A 25,575-nucleotide genomic window follows, 5' to 3' on the forward strand; every position below is an offset into this window, starting at 1 on the left:
TCTAGAATACGTAAAGACGACGGGCAATGACTCTTAAGAACGGTGGAGAAAATTCGGCGATTTGTTTGACTTGAGGCCAATTAAAGAAAATTTTAAATAGTATTCAGCCGCCGCAAAACAATTTTTTCGAATGTTTCTACAGAGCGAGCTCTTAAAATCACCATTTTTAGAAGAATTAAATGTTCGATATTAGTACTGTCCGAGCTAGGGTTGTAATTTTTGCACAAAGTAGATCTTGCTCTTTGACCTATAGACATGGGAAACTATTTAGTAATTAACTATTTCCAAGCGAAACCGTGATCAGAACATTAAACTAAACAGAAACCTAGTATCAATACGGGTTCCCCGCTTCGACCCTTTAACGGAAGAAAATAAACTCAGAACCTTCTTTAATTTAACTTCTTCCCCACTTTGGAAAACTAAATTTGAAGAGAACCACTCAGTTGATAACTTGATACTGAGAACTTTTCCGTTTTCGAAAAAGAAAAATCCGAACGTTTAAATGTTGATAGCATCTTCCATTTGACAGCATTGCGCATGCGTCTGTCACAGTTGTCATTATTTTTGACAAAGACAACCTGAAAACTGAAAACGATCGCCAGACGATTTTTCTTTTGCTCGAACAAATTTATTCCGGCGGACCAATGAATAACAATTCTAATCTTTCCGTGAAGCATGAAATTGCTCTCATCAACGGCGTAGCGACGAGAATTTCCAGCGCGATGTCGACGGCTGAAGATCTTTGCTTCGTCGTTATTCCGGGAAATCCTGGTGGCATTGGATTTTACGACATCTTCATTTCAACTATATTTCAAGCAGGAAAGGGAAAATATTCCGTGTACGGTGTTTCCCATGCAGGTAAGAGATATACACTAAATTCTTAAAAAAAGGAAAATAAATAAGCGAGAACGATGTATAAATACTCTCGCGAAATGTTCGTTGGCAGAAAACTTTGGTCTCGAAATAAGGTTTTGTTTATGAAATGTTCTCTCGTCCACTACTTAAGCTTATATATTCCATAACACAAAGAATTTCCAGCAAGATGTATTTTCTAATCAAAGCGTGTTTGCCGGCGCAAAAACTAAGAAAATTATATTTCAAACCGATTACTATCAATTCTGTGCCTATATTTATTGGTAAATTCCAGTTGCGAATCGACCATCTGCTTGACAGCGAAAATTTGAACAAATAATTAACTTTCGAAGACAAATCCACAATTTCTTTCGATTTTGCGTCATTCCTTCGTTTGTTTAAACCGCAGAAAGCTCTTAACCCAGGTAAATTTCGCAAAGAAGGGGAATCGGTGTCAAGCCAAAAAGGCGATAGTGTGGTTGTTTTAAGGCCTACATTATATATTTTTTTCTGCTGCAACTGTGACAGTTTCTCATTATTAATTGATTTTGTCGTGAAAACGACAAGCTAATAAACTACCGTCGATTTCCATAGCTCTGTTTTCTCGTTTATGCGCACCTTAATTAGAAGTTTATAAATAATAATTTCTGATTTTCTCAAACGAAGAATTCAAACGCAAACCTCGCTCGGAATAATTATGTTCTCTCCAATTAACCAATGTACATAGGCAAATGCAAGATTTAGGATTTTTTACATTTTTATCGCTAACCGCATCAGGGGACTCTTCAACTTAAGTTATTTCTTTACCGCAAGCGAAGTTCAATTCTGGACGATTTTTTTCCCAACAACTATACTGAATAATGAAAGAAAGGTATTGTTCAAAATCAGTTTTGCTTTACATAATATTTAAAGACATGAAACTTGTTCAATTCCAACCTCCTAACTCCAGCTGTGCCGATAAGATTTTTTTTCTTAAACTGAAATAAATGTAAAAATTGACCGGAAGCACGCTTTTCTATTCAGATATTGCAGATACACACTATTAGTGATATTAACATAGGTAACCCGCCATTAGTTTCTCTTTTCACGAGTAAAACAACTTCCGTGTCTCAAAAATTCGCCATTTCCACATCCCCCATAATACACTTTGTTTGCCCCCCAAAATCCTGCATAACCTTTTTTTCCCATTTCTCCTGGGTATTACAGTCATTCCAAGAGAAGAGAAACTGAAGACAATGCTTATGCAAAATTTTTGGGGGCAAACAAGGTGTATGTATTATGGGTGATGTGAAAATGGCGAATAACGAATTTGTATAAACTCTGCCAGCTCAGTCCAAATATCCTAGCAGCCTATTTCATGGCCTTCAGAGTCAATTAATTTCGGTGACGTATCGAAAACGAACGGCACACTTTCAGACTCGGACCACGTGACCCTAAGAGCATGGGACGAGACGAAATATCGAGGCCTAGGAACTAGGGGAAGTCTTGTCCAGAGTATGGTGTATCGGCCAATGTTGGTAAAAAGCGAGAGCGAGAAGGCTTTGAACTTGACCACGTGGGTGAGTCCCACCTGGTTGATAGAACTGATTCATATAAATACTCGCGCCTGCTGATTACAATTCGCGCGGAACTTCAATCTATAGCTTTCTATTGATTGACGGTAGAGATGAGCCCCTGTTTTGGTGCAAATAGCCATATTGGATTCAACTAGGCTTTGGTAGATTGTGCTAGCATAATTTTTAGCATAATTTAGAAAAACGAGCATAATTTAAAGCTTTTATTTCAGTTTAGCACTGCTAGCATAATCCGAGCTTTTATGCCTTGAAAACAAAAAAAAAACCCATCATAGTTCTAGAATAATTCAGTTTGTACTTTACTTCTGTATTGTTATTGGAAAATATCGAGGTCTGGAAGACTCTAGCTAGGTCACCCCGTACATATCTGAGAGGCTGAGACTCTCCTCAGGCCACCACGCTTATGGCTCGGCGGCTCGGCCCCTCAGGCCTTAGATCAAAGATGGCGTCGTCCTCGAGTACATCCACTGATTCCACTCCCAGCACTTCCAGCACTCCCAGTGCCGTACCGAGAGCTTCAATCTCTAGACTCTGCAGCCGCTGAACGAGTATTCTCTATTCTTAACTCATCGTTCAATGATTCACAAGAGCATGCTCTCGTGGACTATTTACAGGCTTGTGTAATGCTTCAGTACAATAACCGATAACAGAGAGATTAACAACATGCATAGTTGTCTTTATACTAAACTGAGGGCTTTGCCTGGATGGCGTCTAAAACAAGTATATACAAGTAACTTTCTGACCCGGATTCAGAACCCAGAAATGGTTGATTTGGATATCATTTGGCTTTTCGAGGTGCGCACATGCGTATTTGCCATGCTGAAGACTGTAAGACTGGAAGGTGGACTGTCTGAATGTTCATTAAAGTCAAAATTGATAGAGTTAAGCTACTGGCGATCTTTATTTTCCTTAAAATCCAAGTAGCATAACTTCGGTGACAGAGAGCATAATTTTCAGAAACTAGCATAATTTTGGCATAATTTCTAAAAAATATGAGCACTGCTAAAAGCATAATAAGCTTTTTTTTCGAGCACAATCTACCAAAGCCTAGATTCAACACTAATGAAATCTTACTGAAATGCAAGATGACGGCTGGTTTGTGACTAGCCACCGACATCTCGGTTGGTTTAGGACGAACTCCTATCTTCCCTCTCTCCTCCGCAGAGGTTAGGTTAGAAATGTTCGTTATAGAAAGCCGCTGTGCGAGGTGAGTGCAGGTGCAAAGTCCATGCGCCTACACTCGTATCGTTCAGCGGATTCTCTCCAACCAAAAAAAAAACGCTTTAAGCCTCTGCAGAGGAGAGAGCCATCTTGGTTTAGAACACAGAGAAGTTATTGGACAGGAGTTTGATGTTTTTTTCCCCGTCTCTTTTTATTTTCCATAGGTCACGCGCAGGTGGACGAGCCAAGCGGACCGTGCAGATGGAAAACCAAACAATGGGACCAGGAACAACCATCTTCATTCACACTAAACGATCAAATTGAACACAAACTTGCTTTCCTTGCTTACTATATTCCCGTGCACTCCAGAGTTGTTCTAATTGGCCACTCGATCGGCGCGTACATCGCTTTGGAGATGCTAAAACGATATCACGACAGAAAAAAAATCCTCAAATGCGTTTTGCTCTTTCCTACGATCGAGCGAGTAGACTCCGCGCCCAGCGGTAAGTTCTGGAAGTTCATCTGTCACTATCTACACTGGCCGTTTCTAATGGGTACAGTTCTGGTTTCCTTTCTACCATCTTTCGTCCAAAGATGGTCCATAAACTGGTGGATGTATTTAAACAAAGTGGAAAACAAGGAAAGCATAATGGAGGCGGCGCAATCAATGCTAAATTATCATACAGTTGATAACGTGCTAGAGATCGGCCGCCAACTTGCTACAATACGAGAACTGGATTACGAATGTATCCGAGCAAATCTGGACAAACTTGTTTTTTTCTATGGGCTGGGCGATCCCTGGGTCCCACAGGGATACTACGAGGACATGAAAGAGAGGTTCCCGGATGGCGATATCAAGCTGACACGTGACAAAGATATCAAGCATGCGTTTGTCTTGGATACCTCTGAAAAGGTGGCCAAGATGGTGTGGGAATGGATTGAGGAACATATCGGTGAAATGGGGGAAAGTGCGACAATTAGCAATTCAGTGTTGACTGTGGATTCTGTCAGCATCTAAGAGGAATCATTTTCAACTTCGACCTTGAATAATACCACCACAAAAGTTACAAAGCTATTACGGTCAAGAATATTCTCTGAGCCCACGGTGTCCACAGGTTGCTAAGGAACGTGACGTCAGCCCATAGAGGCATGTTGACGTCACAATTTTGGAATGCTCACGAATGCTCGCTTTCTTTGTGACTGGACAAGAAGAATTTGAATGACTTCATGTACTTTTAAGGATTTCACAGTTAGACTGCATGATTGCATGTGAAAACAGAAACTATGTATCAGAAAAATCCATAAACTTACAATTTATTTCGCATGTTTGCATGTTTCAGAGTCCACTCCAACTCATGCCCGAATCGTTCAATAAGAACGCTCGTTCTATAATCCGCATTTTATGAATACCTATTGCCACAGCTAGAACTATACGAAATGCATGGAAACAGGGAAATCTAAGCGTTGACAAAGGTTAAAAAGAGGTATGGATACAAAGTATTTTATTGAGCATTCGCGCCAATACGCAGTGAATAGGTTATCTTTTGCTCAACTACGCTAACAATTATATAAAATAGCTCAAAAAGGCAGTGCTATAGATTTGCATCATATCTGAAAAGGACTGAATTTTTTTTTTATTGCTATTCTTGAGTGATCGATATATTCAAATATGCATAATTAACAATAAATATGATAATTATTTGTCGTCAGGAGCTCATCAGTTGGGAGTGTCTCTAATACCGTGCGAGTATTTCTGTAATTAAGGTTAATCGAAGCTTTTCATTCCTGGGACTTCGCGTCTAAGTAAAGTTTTCATTCATTCGTTGAAACGTTCTGGAAAACTAAAACGCGCCAAATTCGCGGAACAATCGTTCTAAAGATGAAACACCCCTGCTTTAAAAATACCACCGTTACGGATGCTCTCTCTTAGATAATAGCCTTGAGTCCTTTTACGTAATGCACATTGGTGAAAACGTCACTTTTTAAGTCTGTATAGACTATAAATACACGTTTTTGTGACTATGTGAACTTCGTAACTGATACATTACACTGTTTTTTTTTTCCAGATAATTTAGTGCCCAACTGATTACAAAAATGTTCTCCACTTATAGGATAGATAAAATTAAAGTAGGAGGGTTATGGTGCTGCGCGAGCGCTAGTGAGTCTTGAAAAAAAAAAAAAAAAAAACGCTCTTAGAAGTCGTTCGAAGTTAAAAGTACCGTTTTGAAGATGTTGATGTGGATACTGTACAGAGGTTCTACTGCAATTTCGTGTTGTCCTAATTCCGGAATTTCAAGCATGCACAAAGCATAACCGTCTCTTTTAACAATAATTTATAATCCAAACATCATCAACTCGTCTCGTTAAGTTGAGTCCGACTCGTCGCCGCTATTAAAACGAGGATATCCTCTTTCAGGAGCACGTCGCACTGCAAAAAGAAAAAAAAAATTCAATTAAAAAGGTGAAGACATCCGTCTACAACATTCAACCCAAACCGTTACTAAAGTCGTCACGCAACACTTGCGTGACGAAGCTTTTTGCGACGACCAATGTTGTCCTAAACCTTTGTTTCAGAACGCGGCCTTGTGTAAAACCTTTGACATGAAATGGTCTCGTGTGCAGACTTGTTTTCGCGCTAGGGCAAAAGGCAACACGGCAATGGCACATTGTGAGAGGCAAAGGAATTAAAGAATACTCTAGTTTTTATTACCTTGTCTTGTATCCCAGTCTGCCTCGCTACCACTCTCCACCGGTGCACGGTTCCACGGCCGACTCCCTCCCAACTCAGGAGACCCCACTCGGTCATAATTGACCTCCGTCTAAATTAGAGACAATAAGAAAGGAATTGTGTTTATGCAAAGGTCGTAGCGGGGAAATTGATACAAAGCACCAAAAACGCAACATTACGTCGTTATCGGATGAATATACGTCGAAATTCCAAGACTTTTGCTGTCTTCCAGAGTACACCAGGTCGCTACGGCTCGAGGAGGCCGTTGGAGGCCTGGAACTGTCCGGATGGTCAGCAGTAAATGAGCCACCCCTGGAAACAAAAAAACAACAAGATTCATCAGATTAAAATGTGGCGGGACATGTCGCATACGCTTTTGTAAACAGTTCACGAGTAAAATCTGATAGACGAACGGATGAACACTCAGTATCAGTATGGCTACACACTAAGGGTTCCTACAGGAGTTCAAAAGTTAGAACCACCTTGCACAACATAATGAACAGTACCACATGAAAGTGCAGTAATAGCCCACGTATAAGAACGTGAATTTTTCAATTTAGCCTAAATAGGTTCTTATATAAATGGTACTTAAAGCAAACTTAGGCTACCAAGGTTCTTAAAATAGGTTCTTATATAAATGGTACTTAAAGCAAACTTAGGCTACCAAGGTTCTTAAAATAGGTTCTTATATTTTCATATGAATTTCATCTGAATACACTATATATATTATAAACATCATCTCATAATACAGTACACTGTATAAATCATTTCTTTGTACCATAGAGTAATGCCTATAGGGAGTTCAGTGCAGGTACAGTATATGTCCTTAACAAAACATAACAAAGAAACTGATGTTGATACCAAATTCATAAAAAGTTCAAGCAATGAGCTTGAAAGAAAAAAAAAGTTATGTCAAGTTACTTCTGAATAGATGACGATCTTAATTCAGCAGTTTCTACCTCTACACTTTTACAGCAACCCCACCGATAAGAACTTAACTTAAAATTTAGCCTTAATAGGTTCTTATGTGGAGGAGGCTTAAAATGAAAATTTTAGCCTAACAGGTTCTTAAAATCCAGGTTCTTATACGTGGGCTATTACTGTACTGTTCAATAGCTTTCATTTGAATGGTCACACAGTAGGGTTTCATCCACAGACTTAGAAGTTAGAACCACCTTGTACAGCATAATAAACAGTACCACATGAAAGTACTGCTCAGTAGCTTTCATTTGGGTGGTTACACACAAGTGTGTCTTCCACAGACCAAAATTTCTGGCTTTTTTCTTTCTTTTATACGTAAACTTAATCTCAAAACTTACCTAAACATGTGTTTTCCCTTCACAGGCGATCTACTTGGACTCTGCCACATATGCTGTCCTTTCCGCGGGCTAGAATCACCTGGAAACAAATGAAAGCGTTTTTTCTGTAGCTTTTCAGAACGAAAATCAGGGTGTTTAGTCAATTCTCAGCCGGGCGCTTTTGACTGAAAAAGTTAACTGACTCATTAATCCGCGATTGCTTTGGTTTCAATTGATTTACAACTCTCTGTGAGTGGTTTAAAAAGACCTTGCGCCACTTACTCAAGCGATAAGATAGAGAACAAAATGTTATCCCGAGTCGTTCACGTGCGTTTTCCCGCGCTTGACGCCAGTGACATGCGAAAACTTCGACTTCTCATTGGCTCATTGTGACGCTTACGTTTGTGTTTGCATGGGTACTGGTTATTGGCTTTGCTCTTACGACGCGCAGTTGAAAAGACGCTTTAATTAAGTCTACTTTATTCAAAATTAAGCAACAAAAAAGTCTTACTTTCCGAGTCAAATCCCGAGGGCCACACAGGAGGCCTATTTCGCCCCGTCTGTAATGAAAAACAATAAGTTTTGACTTCATTCACGAATTTCGGTGAAACGTATAAAGTTTGTTGAATGGGAACAATTAGAACATGGCGGCCACAGACATCACTTTTCAAAATTCCCCGGCCGACCTTTCACTGATAAAAATAAAATTTGCCTGACCAAATAGATACAAAATGTCAGATGTAGTAGTGGCTTCTAGCCTCCCCTTGCAGCCTTCCTTTCTACCCATTCAAAGACTGATAAGTTTCCAACAAATTTTCCTTCTTCATTAAGAAAAAACATCGTTGAGATCACAGTGACCCAAAATGTTTCTTCCAGCCTTCAGTGGTATCAAATCAGCCGTGTTCCATTTCAATTTTGTCTGACTTTTCTTCAAAATGACAATTTTCGTCGACTCCAAGTAAAATTCCCTGTCTTTTGCCGGACCACGAAGAATTTTCTCCCTGACCGTTCTCTGGCCCGCTGTGGCAACACTATCAGATTTTAACAGAAGAAAACTGAGTCTTACCGAACTTCCAACTTGAGAAACGCTGTCAAAGCTGTCGTCAACTACGATAAAAGAAAAGAGTGAAGGCAACAGTTTTGTTATTTAAAGAATCACTGACGACAACCTTTTACATCTTTTCTGAAAGCTCAAAAACATATTAGTAGAGCAGTACAGTTGGACCTGGCTAATTCGAACTCGGTTATTTAGAATTCCACGTTATTTCGTACTCAAAACCATTTCCCTATCAGCTTTTTCGAACTCCCGCTATTTCGAATTATTTTTCGTTTCCCCCGCGAGTTCGAAATAGCGGAGTTCAACTGGATTTGAAAAATGACAGGAGCTAATTAAGAAGGCTAAGGAAGGATGGGGAGAATGCAAAAGGATTACAATACTAATAAAACTGACAACGCAAGGTTTGCATTCCATGTTTGGCACGGATTTCTTTGATAAAAGTGCAAACAACTTGTTCTAACGAGAAAAAAATCGCAGACTGTACGGCCCTCGATATTTAGTTTGAGCTCGTAATATTCTTTTTCCATTCATTTTGGGCATGTTTCCTGTAACTACTGCAGTTTAACTAGTAACAATCTTTTAAATTCTCTTTTTGATAGCAGTTTTTACCCTTACCTTCGCTTGCTGAATAAACGCTACCAGCTGAAAAACAAGAAAACAAGGATAATTCTGATGTTAAGTGCAAGCTATAAGCAGTCCAATGTGATACTTTCCCTCAAAGACGCTCACGCGAGAAGCGAAAAAAATACAGCCCAAAAAAGACGTGATTTCTTGAGTTATCCCGCCTCCAAATTTTGCCCAGCATGGCCAGCCAGGAGGGGTGCCTGTTTTGTGAAAGGGGCCCAGGTGGTTGTAAGATGCAGAGTTTGGTGTCACTATGGGATTTTGCCCATCACACTCTTTTACTGTTGCGCGATCAGTGTGGCATGAAATCTTCAAAAATATATTTTCATAGGTGAACGAATTTCACGACAATCCTAACTGGTTGGCTATTTTTAAATATTTACATGTAGACAAAAAGCTGAACTCAGAACTACCAACAACAACAGCTCAGTCCAGTTTACGGTAGACTGAAGAGATCATCGGATTACAAGACCAGTGTCCTGATCACTTGGCCATGCTGCCTCTCCAACTCTGTAGTTGCATCAGCTTTTGTAGACTTACGGGAGAGAAAGGAGAGATAAAAATTGTACTGTGCAGATAAGTGTACATACCGTCTGACTTTCGATCACTTGGCTGGCCTGTAATGATTCTGCAACAACAAAAAAGACACGATTTTACATGGGCTAATGCACAACTCTTAGTAATTGCCTCTCAATGGAATACTACTGAGTAAAAGAAAACAACCCACCCCACCCACCCACCAGCACACAGCCTCTCCCTCCCACCCCCCACTGCCCTACACATCATCTAAATATTCAAAACTTACACACCAGCTCACAACTTACTTGGCACATCTCGCACATATGCTGACTCGAACTGATTCTGATGTTGCTGTTCCTTGTTTCATGGACTGCAAGGTAAATAATGTTCACAAGGATAAAATCATTTATACTTTAAACCACAATGGCTCTATAAAATTTGCTAGTATACTTGCTGCAGAACACTGTCTCAAAACCCCAGTGCACTTATAGTGAAAATGTAAACTCTTCTTACCAAATGTCTTACATTTACCTCAAAGTCCGTTCTGAGAATTTATCATTACATCAAGACAATATTTCCCTTGTGATGATTTCGTTTACTCTCATAACCTTTCTGCTCAGCTATGTATTGATATTGTTGGGAGAAATAAGATTTTGACTAAACTGATGAGATGAGAAAGGATTAACTTTCAGAACTTGACTTTCCATGTGCAGTTTGTTTCACATACATGTTGTATACTTAAGCAACAACAAAAGCCTTCGGTCACCTTGGAAAGTCTTGCTCCTGTGCTGTGGAGGTTTGACACTCCTTCAGACTCCAGCTCATCAACATTTTCTGGAAGAAGCGAAAACATACATCAACCACACAAAAAGATAAGATGAACATAGTAACGAAATGTTTCAAGTTATGCAGCAATGACAAATTACTCTTATTGTATCAAAAGCACCTAACAATTCTGTGCCATCGTCATGAAGATCATCATCATTATTTAATCCATTAACACTTCCGCTACTGGGATTCTTGTTCAGTAGAAGAGCTTGAAGCTGACGACGGTGTTCCTCTGCAGCATGTCGAGCCTTTTGCTTTCGTGATCTAGTGGACCTGTTGAAAAACAAAAGAATTACAAGAAGGTAAATTAAGTTATTTAGGTTGAGTTTCTCACACCAGGGTATGGTAACATGCCACTGTTTTACATGTATATGTACATGCAAGAGAAAATTTTTGCAGGTCCTTTTTCGAGTAGTGTTATGGCTGCATTCGCATCTATCATCATGTCTACATTTAATTGCTACTGTTGGACATCTATTACTATGCAAGAGAAGAAGTACAAAGTGATTGGTGATAAAAGCATAGAGGTGTAGTGCTCTATGAAGCAAAAGTTCTACAGCAATATGAGGTTCATAAAATGGGTGCCAGTACGTTGCCAGGGTATAAACTTAACAGGGAATTTTAAGCTGTGGTTTCAAATGACAATCATTCTTTCCTAGTGTATAAATTGCACCACCACATTACAACTTCTGGGACTTGAAGGTCTAATATGACAATAATGGCCCAAATGTTCATCAAAAATGAACAAAGCTTGAGAGCATCCAAAATAATACCTTGTGAAAAATATCATTAAATTATACAGTGGAACCCGGCCTTACAGTCACCCCCTGTTAATACAGCCTGTTAACGCCCTGTTCAGAAAACTAGTTACTGATTGTCATTGTTCCAGTAAATAAACAGAGTGTTGAAATACTAACTCATATGATGCCACAGACGAGGAGTCACTTCCTTCTGTTTGAATTTTGATGTCCCTTCCCATGTTCAGCTCCGCTTCTAGGCTATCATCAGCATAGTACACAGGACCTGCTGATGGAGCTCGTCGATTGTAAATCACTGTTCTTTCTGCTGGCCTTTCCTGAGAAATTAATTTGTGAACAGAACATCAAGCACAATTAGCAGAAAACATGATAACAGTTTGACTAACGTTGTGACTTGGAGCAATGTAGAAAACATGAGTAAACATGTTCCGGTACCATCAAAAAATCTCCGAGTGTTAAGAAAAACATATTAAATAATGGCTTTGGATTCTTTGAAAATTTTTTGTAACATGTACACATGTAGGTAAAATACATACAGGGAACATCAGAAATGACATTTTTCCAGGCATATTTTGACTCTTAAACAAGAACGGTGTTTTCCTTATTACAGTGTGTACAGTCATGTACGGTACCTAGTCTGTAAATGTCTTCAGTTGTAAAATAAATTGTTTGCCCTTGGGAGTAAAGATTATTTCCAAACTGTAGTGATAATAATATTATGACTAATAATACATCAATCATTAAGTAAACTGAAAAATTAAAAGTTAGCTAAGTTATTATAAGTATTTATAGTGAGCAAAACTTACAATTTCTCCATTCCTTCCCCAGGAAGCTAAAAATAAAATAAAAAAATAAAATCACTAGGTTCCTGCTCTTTTGAAACAAGTCCACAACTAAATGGGATAAGAAAAATTTGTTAAAAAACTACACATAAAAAACGTCTCCGCTCACATCCTTGATAGTCCCTCAAGTCCTCGTCAGCAGTCCTGGGTGCCCTGTGCTCCATGTTGAACCACTCATCAAAATCATGAGATGGTACAGCAGTCTTTGCATTCCATGGAGGTTTCTCGTTATCATTATAGGTATGTGCTACATTTAGTAAACAGGAGAATCAAACATATTTAAACATCAAAATATTTGGGTTCATTCCTGTGGGTTTCAGCCCGGGCAGAGCTGGGACCCACACAAGGATCCAAGAATTTAATAGGTAAAGTCTGGATTCTACTAAGTGGTTGATAAGTCTGGTGCTCAAATCCAGCTTTTGTGCCATAAAGCAAATCAGAGGAGAATTTCTATTCCCCACTCCCACCTCAGACGGGATGTCAGTCCATTTCAGGGTACTGGTAACTTCACTGCATTTTAATTCAACAATACTATTAATATACTGATTGGAGAGAGGCAATGGCAATGCAATGTCCTCAGACAGGACTTGAACCTGGACTGCTTGATCCAGAATCCAGCACACCATTAGGCTACTGCACCTCTAATATCTTTGCGATAAGGCCACCAACTGCCTACTCCCAGCATGTCAAAGGCACACCATACATACATGTTTTGTACCTTTTCGAGGAGGTGGCCTTGTGTTGTCTCTGTCCATAGCTTCAATACCCTTTGCTGGCTTGCTTCCACTCAACCAGGGGCGAGGGTAGTCTCTGCCGGCAGTGGCTTTAGATGCACTGTCTGGCCGGAATTTTGAACCTTCAGTGTGCGAGTCAGGACCAGCCCAAGACTTGGCCAAAACACTTCTGCCTATTTGCCAAGTAAAGGTAAAATGGTTATCTTCTTATGACTATTAACAAACCCTAGACATTATTGTCTGACAGGCTAAAGCATGGTGACCCAAAAAATTCTCAACAAAAAATTCAGATTTTGCAGTTGAGTATCCACTACCAGTTAGACTTAGTATCAGTTTAACCAAGTGCGAGGGCCTGCTTGGGAAATATTGGCCCAAGTTCAATACAGAAAAGCCCGGAATTAAGGGCCATAATATTCTCCCAGTACGGTCACAGACTGGAAAGATTTCAAACTTCCAGATTGAACATGGCCTTTACTCATGTTTGAAGTTCTTGAAAGAAAAGAAGAACAAGAGAATTAGTCTAAGAAGAGAATGTTCAGAGAGAAACAGTTGGTTACAGGTAAGTTCATTATTTGGGAAACTGTGTAAACCACAAAACAACCAGACAATCTTTAATAGTGGTGGCGAGGGGTCATTATTTTTGAGACAGTGCCTAGTCCAATACTTAAAGAATTTTGGGTAAGCAATGGAGCAATATGATTGGTCAATTTTAGTCAGTGGCCCTCTGAACTAACTTGGTTGTTTAATGAAAAGAGTTATGAAATGAGTGTGTACAGATGTTGACTGCCTGGCTACCTTCATCAAAAGAGTGTCGCCCTACTGGTGTCCCTGTAAGACCCATTGATCGTGCAAATGACGTCTTTGATCCAGATGGTGGCAGTGATGATCCAGGACCCTATCAAAAATAAAAATTAAAAAAAATTGGTATAAGTTCGTTTACATATTTTGACAAACCTGTTAAGTTTTAAGAATAATTTTATTTATCTGGCATGGGCGCAGGGATGGCACTGCAGTGAGAGTGTTTGCCTCCCACCAACGTGGCCCTGGTTCAATTCTGACCCAGTGCCACACAATGTATGTGGGTTGAGTTTGTTGTTGGTTCTTGCCTTGCTCTGAGGGTTTTTCTCTGGGTTCTCTGGTTTTCCTCTCTCCACAAAAACTGACATCTCCAAATTCTGATTCAACCAAGATATTAGGACCCGCATGAAAACCAGATACATGTGCAGCTGTAAGGCTGATGTGGCTTCCTCTCTAGATATCACAACTGATTTCATGTCATCGTCAAACTATTTGATATATCCAAGAAGTGTTTACTTTCAATTGAGACATATCCAAAATTCAGTATAAACTATCTGGGGTTTATCTAATTCTCAGGCTATTACCAAGGAAAACTTCTATTAAAGCTACCTGTAGCTACATATAGGTCAAAAGGGACGTAAATCATGGTTGGAAGCTCCAAAAGGATTCTGTCCAAGACACCACCTCCCTTAATCCACCTGGATAGTGATGCAAGTTGAGTGAAATAAAGAAAAGAAAATCTAAATTTCCTTTGTTGCTAAATAGAAAACTTAACCTACCTTAGAGCCTCCTTCAGAATACAGCCTTTTCAGGACTTTTATTAGATAAGCTATTGGATCTTCGGGTGTGTCTTTTATGACTTTGGCCATCAGATCCTTGAGGAAAAAAAAATGTTTTCATGTAATTACGGTAACGTAACCATCACAGAGATTTATAATAATAAAAATTTCACTCTCTCCTCATGAGAAATGGATCTGACTTCCTGTCATCAAGCATATAATTAAGTAATTTTCTTGAAATCCCACTAAATTATTATTATCAAGACTATATATATATATATATATATATATATATATATATATATATATATATATATATATATATATATATATACTTATAACGAAAGAAAATGACAAAGAAAGACCTAACATGCATGTGGCTTACTATATAATTAAGTTAAACTTACATTCAATTTACCGTCTTCGCCAATTCAGTAGAAGTCGACTAGCCTATTTTTACATGTAAAACTTAACACAGCATATTGTACAGTGCTTTTCGGTGAAGTTACAATTAAATTTTCCCTTCAATACAAGCTCAGCTGATTTATAAGCGTGGTCAGTAGGCTCAGTAACAAGAATGCTTTACGTTACGTAGAAAGAAAATTTCGTGTGTGATTTCATTGATTTCGTATGATTCGCTTAAAACCAAATCGTTACCTCAAATAATGCTCCTATACGGTGCCTTTCTAAGTAGGCCTGTACTTGCTGTGCAGCCATGTTTTAAAGTTTACTCTCACATACACAAGAACATCAAATATTTGTTATGTTTGCCGCCATTTTGCATTGCCATTTCCCAGGAAACGCTTCCCATAGTTACTAGTGGCTTTGCCTCGACGACCACAAAGAATTATGGGTCTACTGGACAAATCATGTACGATATATGACGTGAGGTAGACGTGTGGGAGAACTCGGCCGGATCGGGCACAAACTGGGGTGACAATACAGTAGGGATCTGGAATGTTTTGTGCAAGGCGGGCAGTTCCAATTTTTAGACGCAGAGGGCGTTCTTTAGCTCTGCGAACAAGTATTTGTGAGCTGCATTCTCAGATACAGCGTAGAACCGTTGTACTTTGGTCCGCGAGGTAAGAATCTTGTTTTCTTGAAACTTACATGTAGTTACAACCGTACCGGCCGCCTCAAATTGATTGCAGATTTCAATATTTACGCTTTGATCATGTCTTCTTGGCTCTCAGATGTAATCGTAACTGAGTGGATGGATGCTTCTCTTATCATAGCCTCGAGATCGATTGAATCGTGTGCATAACGTTATGTTATTTCGTTGAAAACTTATTGTATCGATCTCACATATGATATATCAAGCTAATTAAGTTGACTTGTGTAGTCTCACCAGATCTGTTGAGATCGACCTTTGAGACAGTATTTTTTACAATTTTATTTCCAGAGATTCTTCACGCTTTAGGCACGTGTTATTTTCAAATCTTCCTAAATGTGGCTTTCGATGGTTGAGCACAGAGGGTACGTATTTAGTTGATATTTGACAACACACCACAGGGGGAGGTACAGGGTTGCTGGGTTTTTTTTGTTTCTAGCCAACACACCCCACCCTCCCTGTTTGATCTTGTTTTTGACACCACACTGCTAAACACTTAGGAAAACATAACTAGTGTCGTGTGATGCCCCCATCGAAGATGCTTGAATGTGATTGGGAGAACTTTATTAAGCTTGTCTCACTGGTTTACCACCTCACCATGTGGAGAACCATAACAACACTTTTTAACTAACTACAAAATCGTGAAGTAAAGGTAACCATACCTGGTTTCTTTTGTCCCTCTTTTGCTGTTCAGCATTCCAAACTATAGATGCTATGGTTGGTTGACTACACATACATGTAGGCAGTATCACAATTAATGGGTAATATCTCTTACCCATTAAATAAAGGTCAATGCCTAATACATACCTCCTGTAAAAGTATTATTTAGCAGATCAAAACTTACCATTATGTTGACCATTATAAAACAGACTTCTCTGACAAGAGAATCGACTTGAATAGACTTGTTATAAAACATGCAAATTGCAAGTAAATTAATACTGTTGACGGGCATGTTTTCTTGCCAGGGCTGCCACCACACACAAAAGTACCATTACCAGCTTTATCACCCACAATGGAGATGGGTACTATTGTCAGCTGGGAAAAACAAGAGGGCGATGAGCTGAGTGAGGGAGACCTTTTGGCACAGATTGAAACAGATAAGGCCACAATGGAATTTGAAACCCCCGAGGAAGGCTTTCTAGCAAAGATTTTAATACCAGCTGGTAGTAAAGATGTCCCCATTGGAAAGTTACTTTGTATAATTGTAGCGAATAAAGATGATATTGCAGCTTTCGAGTCCTTTGTTCCAGAAGAAACTGCAACACCAGCTGCAGTAAGTGTTACGCAGTCAAGGGAGTTTATAATACACATGTATATTTTGGTTAGATTAAGCTACTGATTCTCCAAATGTTTGCATTGTAATGTGTATAAATTATTAATTATATTTCAGTCTAAACTGTATCAAATTCCATACTTGTTTGAATCCCATCAAATCTCTTTAATCCACTCCATGTTACAACTCTTGAAGACATAATTAGGGCTCAAAAAGCTGTACATGTATTTCATTTTGTCCAAAAATGTTTACTCATGACAAACATATAGTTTTTTGGATTTAAAGTTGAGTAATGAAGACCTACTTATATTTACAAAACACAAAGAGCAGTTTTTTGCCGTAATTTAACTACACTGCCATCTGATGGTACCCATTTCTTGGCCCAGGAACTAGAGCCTCTAGGCCTAAATTAACACCAGGGGACGTCTTGAGAAATGCGTGCCTGCCTGTTTGTGTCTCTCGTGTGGTAAATATTTGTTCTTTACACTCAGTATGCTACTGGATTTTATGAGGACAGTATGGGAGTGCAACAGTCTTAAAATCTTAAACCACAGAATTTAGGTAACTCTCCATTCTTCCTCTGCTGATTAGAGTTCGTAGATTTGACTAAAAAAGCTCCATATATAGCTTAATGATGGTGTTGCTTTGTAGAGATTCGTGTAATTTAATGCACTTAATGAATTTCATTGTATTTTTTCCTTAGAAGCCTGCTGCTCCACCGGCTGCTGCCACACCCCCACCTCCACCTCCACCTCCACCCCCACCCCCAGCTTCAACACCACCACCCCCTCCCCAACCTATCTCTCCCCCTCCCCCTCAAGTTGCACCTGGTGGTAGAGTATTTGCAAGCCCACTTGCTAAGAAGCTTGCTCAGGAGAAGGGCATTGAATTAAGTGTGAGTTAGATATTATTATTATTAGAATATAAATATTTATTTAAAAAGTAAACTTCAGCTGCTTCGAAATTCCTTCCTTAGTGTCTGTTTCCTGTTGACCAAATTTTTAAGTGTATTTCTGTCTCTCCTGGCAATGATGTTAGTGTCTGTTTGTTTCTTATTTGATGGTATCATTTACTGTCTGGATAGATCACTTACTGACAACATAATTCTGAATCTCAATCTCTAAAGATGCTATTAAGTGTCTTGTTGTATCCTAGTGTCTTGCTGTCAACTCTAGTGCATGTGTCTCTGTCTGATAACATATGCATGTCTGTGTTCAGTCACTACAGGGCAGTGGTCCCGGTGGTCGAGTGATAGCACAGGATGTGTCAACTGCAAGTCCTGCTGTTGCCCCTGCTCCTGCTCCTGTCTTTGCTCCAGGTGAGTAATGATTGACTTAAATTATAAAACCTGTCGCATCAGTTTATTTTACCTAATGAAAGGTCAACTCGACAGAAATGGACCTGGGCTGAACCTTCGTTTCATGATACATGTAATATCTGAATTAGTGACAAACAAAAGTTATACATGTAGAATGTCAGCATTTAGATACAAATTTGTATCTTGGAGTTTCATTTGACTGAGTGTGTGATTTTTTGTTACAAAAAGTGAGAAAATTCTGTTGTGAATATTGTAAATTATATTTCTTTCAATATTCCATGGATATGGATATAGTAAAATATTCAATTAGATCGTGTGATCTTATTCTTCTGTTTGTTTTTTTGGTTACAGGAGCTGAATTCACTGATATCCCACTGTCAAATGTCAGAAAGGCAAGTGGTACCTCAATACTCTTTGTCATTATAAAGTAGATATTTCAATAAATTAATATTTTAGTGTTTGGGAATTTGTTAGAGATTACTCAGTATTGTGTTCAGTTTTCTGTGCATAAGTTTGTTTTCTAGATAAAATTATCTTGAGTTCGCTATCTCAGGTTAGTCTTTTTTCCCACTTCTGTCAGATTCAATTTGCTCACCGCATATCAAAGATTAAATTTAAGATGTAATGTTTCAAATTCTTGTACAAGCATATCTTTTCTGGCTCTGAATGACAAGTAAATTCTTACATGTAAATAATATCGTTATTACACATGATCTCAGCTTCTTGGTGTTAACAACAAAATGTTGTGAATAAAATGTTGAATGTTCTACTTCTCAGGTTATTGCAAAACGGCTGCTGGAATCTAAACAGACGATTCCTCATTATTATTTATCAGTTGATATCAGAATGGATGATTTACTTGCGTAAGTTATTAAGTCAAGTGCCACCCTTAAGCTACTTGTATAATAATTTTGCCTGAAATAATTTTGTGACTCTGTCTCTGAAATTCCTGGAATGCAAAATTCTATTTAAAGTGGAAATAGTCATTTTGTTACAATTCAGTGTGGTGTTTTGGGCTTTTGGTTTGACTCCCCAACCCTTACAATTTCCAGTTAATAGTCTCACACTTAACTTTAAAAATTTCTGATTTTGAACCACCAGCTCCCCACACCTCACACTTCTCAGAATTTCCAGTGCCTTTCCTTTCAATGAGAATGGATATTTCCTGGTTGTATAACCAGCCATGATTACCCAATGTTTCTTACAGACTACTACAAACTGTAATAGAACTTTTCTGAATGTTTTGAAGAGGCTTAACAACTGCATTGTGCTGTATGGAAGATGGGTGCCTAGGATATCCAGGGGCCTCCACTGTGACAGCCGACGCCTAGACAGTATAATGCTTCCATGGCTGGCAACCCCCCCCACAACCCAGCCATGAGCCCCCACGCAGTCTTCCAGGTACCCGTCACTGAGTTAACAGTGGAGACAGGGAGGGGAGGGAGGTGGGGGGGAGCAGAAAGAAATTGATGAATAGACCAAAGATGTGCAAGAAACTGCTCAATCCTATGACCAAAACATTCCAGGGACTGCCACGCTGGAACACGCCAGTACAATAGCAAAATGCACTGAGCCTGCAATACCATACGAATACCACTGACCAGAAGTACCAGCTACTCTTTGTTGTTAACTTTGTTAAATTACATTTAACAGCATTTAAACTGAAGTGAACTTGTCTGGGTAGAGTTTGTATGAATTTAGTCCCTGAGACACCATATAAATTTCTGTTCTCCATTAATTACCTAAATTAATGAGCTGCCATAAATTATAGAATAGTACATGCCGAAAAAAGTATTTTACAGTGGAAAATTGTGTTTTGTAGATGCCATAAGTTTGTGTTGCTTTTTTATTTCAGAGTAAGAAAGGAGCTGAATGCAGATGCAAATGGAGCATACAAACTCTCAGTTAACGACTTTGTACTCAAGGCTTGTGCTCTGGCTTGTAGAAAAGTTCCTGAAGCAAACTCATCATGGATGACAGATTTCATAAGACAGTAGGTTTTCAAATATACTCCTTTAGTTTTCCAATAGTTGTCAGGGGTTTCATAAACATTTTCAACAGGATGCAACATGAACTGGTCTTCACAGGTGGGCAAAACATTTTGAACTGAACTTCTTTATGGAAGAACATTCCTATGGACAGTTAAACCAGGTATATGTAGCCAAAATCATTTGCCCGGTGCCTGCCTCTTAATGAAACCCCCAAATTATTGCTAATTTTTTTCTTTAATTTTTCCATGCAATGTTTGGACAATAGATGTCCAATAATCTCTGATGTCTTGTTCTGTTTTTCCAGACATCATAATGTTGATGTTAGTGTCGCTGTAAGTGCAGATTCTGGACTAATTACACCAATTGTCTTCAGTGCAGACAAGAAGGTAAAGAATGAAGAGAAATTAACCCAAGTTTGGGTGTAGGGGTATTTCGGTGGTTTGAAATCCTACACCCTCTATTGTAGATCTAGAACACTGTTTAGGACAACAAACTAACTGGAATAAGAGGACACTGACAACCATACAGTTCAGTTATTGTCTGAAGATTATGTGATGTTGTCTGATGGCCTGCTAAATATCAGTATTTACTGAGTACCAAGTACCATATTTGACATTTGCAATCATGCAACAATACTCTGCTTAGGACAGGTTGCAATCCAGTTCAGGACAGACTTACATGAAATTATGTACCCTGTTCAGGGCATCCCAGTTTTCTACTAGAAGAACGGACGTATGATGATGATGATGATTCAGGGCACCGAGGCCAAAAACTGCATCCTTTCCAGCAGCATGTCCCGTTTGAGGGAACACATTCACTGGAAGATTTTGTACCCGCGTGACCCTTGATGGGAGCAGTCTTCAGAGTTATTGACCACAGTTTACATCTTTTCTTTGTATGAAGCATTCTTGGTCTTACTTTTTCGACAGGGACTGCAAGACATCAGTGTTGACATAAATGCTTTGGCTGAAAAGGCCAGAAATAATAAACTTCAACCACACGAATTCCAGGGTGGAACAATTACAGTGTCAAATCTTGGAATGTTTGGTGTGAAGAATTTCTCTGCCATTATTAACCCTCCTCAAGTAAGTCATAATAAATAAATAGTACATTTTACTGCACATAAGACACAAAATGGAGCTCGAATTGAGTGCGCTTCTGTGCATACTTTTGATTTTATGTTCATGTTAAGTGTGTTGCTGGGTTCCCTGTATTGTTCATGTATTTTTCCCGCCGTTTAGTTCCCGCGTTTAAGTCACGTGATCTTTTCGAGTGTGCATGTAATGGCGAACGTCGGCAAACGTTGCAGTTGTGTATGCGATTCACTCGAAGTAACGACGGATAAGACGGATAAGACGGACGCGGACGATTGATGGAATTATGTACAACCAAACTGGAGCGTCTTATTGGAGTGTTAGTCGAATTAAAGTCAGTGAACTAGAGTGAATCTTGCCTATTGAAACCGAGGGAATTGGAAATTGGCCCTTACAAAGTGTAATGTAAAACTCTTGGTTTATTAATTTGGAGTTTAACTGATTTTGATGATTGTCATGTTTACAGGCTTGTATTTTAGCTGTTGGAAAGGCAGAGAAACAAGTGCTGGTAGATGAAGATAGTGAAAAGGGGTAAATGATAGAATAGCATATATTTTTTCTGTACCCAAAATGCGCAAATGTCGTAAACCAAAGCCATCATAGCCTGAAAAAAATTCAGGCTTGACCTAGATTCGAACCCATGACCTCTGAGATACCGGTGCAGTCCTTTACCAACTGAGCTATCAAGCCACCTGGGAGCTGGTCACATTGTGAGTTCGTAATATACCCGTAGATGATGAAGAATGCAAATGAATGTATGAAGGATCGTATATTTTAAAAATATTTGAACGGCGGAGAAAGTTATGAAAACATTCACAGCTTAAGCAGCTGTGAAATTAAATTACAGCTGCTTAAGTTGTGTAAATAACTGCGATGATCAATCCCAAACGGCATGTACTAAAACCCGAAACAACGAAACGAAACGACCGAAACGAAACCACGGAAACGAGCGAAACGAGCGGAACGAAACCACCGAAACCAAACCTCCGAAACGAGTAAAATAGTAAGTAAATAAATAAGAAAGTTAAAACAAAAAGCCTTGATCTCTAGCATGTTACTATGGCAGCCGGATCTCGTACCCAGATCCTGCTCTTAAGCCACATGTGTGACATCGTGACATCACAAACCTGAAAGGTGGATGAGCGCAAGCGTGTCGAACAGGAAGACATCGTGAAAAAGGTGGGTATTTTCATATTCTGAATGGTATTCTAGCTAAAACAAGAAATCTAATTTCAAAGAAAAGTTTTCTGGTCGTATCGTGGATGCTTAGACGGTGGCGAATCGAATGGTCTTTTCGAGAATGACTTTGCAGCATTCTTCGTGCGAACCAGGACTTTCTTTAATACATATCTCTAAAAACAACGAGGGCGACTTGACAGGCTTTAATCATATTAATATCAGGCCTTCGTGACTCCTGCAGTTCTCAAAGTAATTTCTTATTAGGCGCTTCAGCTCTTCACGGATACTCTTGAGATTGTGATTCCGTACATCCTGGGCTCGGCGTTGTCGATTCGCCACTGCCTACGAATCCACGATACGACCAGGAAACCTTTCTTTGAAATTACATCTCTTGTTTCAGCTAGAATGCCATTCAAAATGTGAAAAATACTCACCTGTTTCTCGATGTCTTCGTGGTCGTCGTCGACACCCTTGCGCTCATCCATCTTTCAGGTTTGAGATGTAACGATGTCACACATGTGGATCTGGGTACGAGATCAGGCTACCATAGTAACGTGCCAGAGATCAAGGCTGTTTTTTTTTTAACTTTTTCATTTATTTACTTATTATTTTACTCGTTTCGGTGGTTTCGTTTCGCTCGTTTCGCTCGTTTAGTTTCGGTCGTTTTGTTTCGTTGTTTCGGGTTTTAGTACATGCCATCTCAAACCATAGTAAAACCAAAACCAAAACCAAAGTAATTGAAAACCGCTCTATGTGTCTAATCAAACTCGGAGAAATAGCGTCTAACATGCCGAGTGGTCCAAGTGGTACACTAAGTGAATGGTAACCCTTTCGTCTTGATTGGTCTAACAATTTAGGAAGTTTTCTTTGACTGATTAAAGTGTTGTACGAGTTTTTCAATTGAATGAAGTAGATCAGTTGCGACACGCCTTTCCAGTAAAGTGCACCTAACCTTCGAGGTCAATTCAAGGCGGTTTCCCGTATTTTGATGAGTATTTCCAATGCCGAAAAATAATCTTTTGATTCACAACTCGCTTGATAGAGCTGTTGTATCATGTTTTAGTATAAATCTACTAGCATTGTATCACGAATGGCGTTCTCTGATTGGCTACACTACTCACTATCTATTCTGCTGTAGATAGTGAGTAACTTTGCAATGCGCGGTTGTAAACAAAATGGCGGCCGCTTCTTTGCATTTTCAAGTAACAGTTGTCTGTAAAGAGGATCATATCCCCTCCACTAACTATGAGAGGATTTAGTTGCTACGTTTTGAACGACCAGTAGATTCATACCAAAGCAATTAGATTATTCGTTCTCGATTTCTAAGAGTGATAGAAATCTCGAGTTCATAATCTAATTGTTAAAAAGTTGTTTGGTAATGTTTTCTGTTCTCTTTTGTTTTGTTTTGTCAAACAGGTACACTACCGGAACAGTAATGTCGGTCACACTGAGCTGTGATCATCGTGTTGTGGACGGTGCCGTCGGAGCACAATGGCTGGCGGTCTTCAAAAACTATTTAGAGAAACCCCTGACAATGTTACTGTGATGAGCGGGGCAAATTAAATATCATAGACTAACTGCGTCAGAATTATAATACTACTCCACAGTTTAAAAAGATGACTGGATATTGTAGAAAATTAAAGAATTTGGGTGGGTAAGGAAGCGGTTTGTGCGCATGCCTGTTACGGTAACTGCATGGGTATCTAGGGTTTGATGATTGGTTAAAAAGAATCGTGTAACATGAGCACTAACCAATCAAAACGAGGCTGTTTTCCTCAGCCAATCACGTATCAAAGGTAAACGTGATTCTTTCCCGTGCTTTCCACGGTTTCCGTGCGCTTGCCGTCACGTGTTTATGTCCTGCGATCTTATTGGTTTATGACGGCATTTGCACATGTCTTTGTCAATGATAACTTGCAGTTTTTAAAGAAAAAACGACTCATTGCATGAATATAGTCCTCAATATTATAAATATTTAGACTGTGTATTTTTCTGTGAGCCATCATAATTACATCGATTTAAGGCCAAAAAAGTATTAATTTCACCACAAAACCCTCCTCGAGACAATACGACGACTTGAATCACACGATAGTGTCATAAAATATTCGTCCTCTTTCAATGGACCTTTTCGGCGATACGGCGGCCATTTTGAATCCTATTGTTTCAAATAGCTTTTATGGGATGTTCAGGGGGCAAATACATAAATTTGCCCCCTGAACATCCCATAATAGCTATTTGAAACAATAGAATTCAAAATGGCCTCCATATCGCAACCTCACTGAGGACTGGTGTGGGAGAACTTTTTTAATGGATATGACTTGAAGCTGTTACCTGCAAACCCACCGCGGTAACTTGGGAAAGCGAATACTACAGGAATTCCCTTAGAAAGTGGCCTCTTTTCTTGTTGTAAAGCTCAAAGACGGATTAAAGTTTTGAGAGTGAAGTTGCTATTATTGTCAGTGTTTATAGTCGCTAGTTCCCTTGTTTGCTGGTGCATAACAAACGCACATTACGTTTATGGCTACCTTGTCATTAAACCCCGAAGTCTGGGTGCTTTACTTAATTTTCTAGATTTAACTTCAGGTCTTCCATTGTGAACGTACTTGATTGGCACTTATTTTGAAATATCTTATGTACTGAACAGGCCATATTACGGGCTCTCGGGATACGGGATATTCAGGTAAAAATTCGCGGGATACGGGCTATTTGGAGGGAAAATTAATGGGTTATGGATCGTCTAGTTCCTAGGCCTCAATATTTCGCCGCGGTCGATCATTTTGGGTCACTTGTTCCGGGACGAACTCTGGGCCGTTCGTCTGGGATACGTCACCGAAATCAATTGACCGTGAAGGCCTGAGAGAAAGCCGTACAGGAACTAGGCAATGAACTGGGCAAGGGATAATTAGATCAGCTAAACCGGGATTTTCGAGGAGGAAAATTGCTAATTTCTGCAATTGGAGTTAACGTGCTAGGGATATAATGGGTCAAATGGGATGTCGGATACTCATCAGCACCCCACCCCACCCCCCCCTTCCCCCCTTTGGCCTTACTGAACAG

The 25,575-nt window shown here is 39.3% G+C and overlaps 3 protein-coding genes across 5 annotated transcripts; 2 read left to right on the top strand and 1 right to left on the bottom strand.

Annotated features, from left to right (window-relative positions):
• Window positions 1-516: 516 nt before the first annotated feature.
• Window positions 517-4,788, top strand: LOC145496130 (lipid droplet-associated hydrolase-like). The gene is made up of 2 exons (XM_081475769.1): window positions 517-858; window positions 3,812-4,788. Exons 1-2 carry the CDS (start codon window positions 645-647, stop codon window positions 4,603-4,605), a joined length of 1,008 nt encoding a protein of 335 aa, XP_081331895.1. The 5' UTR covers window positions 517-644; the 3' UTR covers window positions 4,606-4,788.
• A 413-nt stretch (window positions 4,789-5,201) lies between these two features.
• Window positions 5,202-15,354, bottom strand: LOC145496119 (uncharacterized protein C8orf34 homolog). 3 transcript variants are annotated; one of them, XM_081475755.1, is made up of 18 exons: window positions 15,210-15,354; window positions 14,553-14,648; window positions 13,771-13,870; window positions 12,960-13,148; window positions 12,351-12,488; window positions 12,206-12,231; window positions 11,559-11,716; window positions 10,760-10,914; window positions 10,580-10,647; window positions 10,119-10,183; window positions 9,885-9,922; window positions 9,286-9,312; window positions 8,680-8,720; window positions 8,125-8,173; window positions 7,635-7,713; window positions 6,495-6,594; window positions 6,298-6,406; window positions 5,202-6,015 (listed from the first exon to the last, which is right to left on the bottom strand). In XM_081475755.1, the coding sequence occupies exons 1-18, from the start codon at window positions 15,267-15,269 to the stop codon at window positions 5,951-5,953; spliced, it is 1,563 nt and encodes a 520-aa protein (XP_081331881.1). In that variant the 5' UTR covers window positions 15,270-15,354; the 3' UTR covers window positions 5,202-5,950. The 3 variants fall into 3 exon arrangements, with proteins under 3 accessions (XP_081331881.1, XP_081331880.1, XP_081331882.1); XM_081475754.1 differs by having other exon boundaries at window positions 6,495-6,627; XM_081475756.1 differs by lacking the exon at window positions 12,351-12,488 and having other exon boundaries at window positions 6,495-6,627.
• A 64-nt stretch (window positions 15,355-15,418) lies between these two features.
• On the top strand, window positions 15,419-24,966 carry LOC145496123 (dihydrolipoyllysine-residue acetyltransferase component of pyruvate dehydrogenase complex, mitochondrial-like). Its single transcript, XM_081475760.1, has 12 exons — window positions 15,419-15,634; window positions 15,955-16,028; window positions 16,629-16,936; window positions 17,640-17,831; window positions 18,155-18,254; window positions 18,606-18,646; window positions 19,032-19,117; window positions 20,110-20,247; window positions 20,550-20,631; window positions 21,175-21,330; window positions 21,806-21,870; window positions 23,935-24,966. Exons 1-12 carry the CDS (start codon window positions 15,510-15,512, stop codon window positions 24,062-24,064), a joined length of 1,497 nt encoding a protein of 498 aa, XP_081331886.1. The 5' UTR covers window positions 15,419-15,509; the 3' UTR covers window positions 24,065-24,966.
• The last annotated feature ends 609 nt before the right edge of the window (window positions 24,967-25,575 follow it).

This window comes from Orbicella franksi, chromosome 8 (assembly GCF_964199315.1).
Source record: "Orbicella franksi chromosome 8, jaOrbFran1.1, whole genome shotgun sequence".
NCBI lineage: Eukaryota > Metazoa > Cnidaria > Anthozoa > Scleractinia > Merulinidae > Orbicella > Orbicella franksi.

Excerpts from the sequence above, each read along its gene's own strand:
- LOC145496123 (XM_081475760.1), top strand. The coding sequence starts at position 15,510 with ATGTTTTGTGCAAGGCGGGCAGTTCCAATTTTTAGACGCAGAGGGCGT. Across the intron at positions 18,255-18,605 it reads TGCTCCTGTCTTTGCTCCAG|GAGCTGAATTCACTGATATC; the intron begins GTGAGTAATGAT and ends TTTTGGTTACAG. Across the intron at positions 21,331-21,805 it reads CCATTATTAACCCTCCTCAA|GCTTGTATTTTAGCTGTTGG; the intron begins GTAAGTCATAAT and ends TCATGTTTACAG.
- LOC145496119 (XM_081475754.1), bottom strand. The coding sequence starts at position 15,269 with ATGGCTGCACAGCAAGTACAGGCCTACTTAGAAAGGCACCGTATAGGA. Across the intron at positions 13,871-14,552 it reads ATTCTGAAGGAGGCTCTAAG|GGTCCTGGATCATCACTGCC; the intron begins GTAGGTTAAGTT and ends TATTTTTGATAG. Across the intron at positions 10,915-11,558 it reads TCGTCTGTGGCATCATATGA|GTCCACTAGATCACGAAAGC; the intron begins GTTAGTATTTCA and ends GTTTTTCAACAG.
- LOC145496130 (XM_081475769.1), top strand. The coding sequence starts at position 645 with ATGAATAACAATTCTAATCTTTCCGTGAAGCATGAAATTGCTCTCATC. Across the intron at positions 859-3,811 it reads GTACGGTGTTTCCCATGCAG|GTCACGCGCAGGTGGACGAG; the intron begins GTAAGAGATATA and ends TATTTTCCATAG.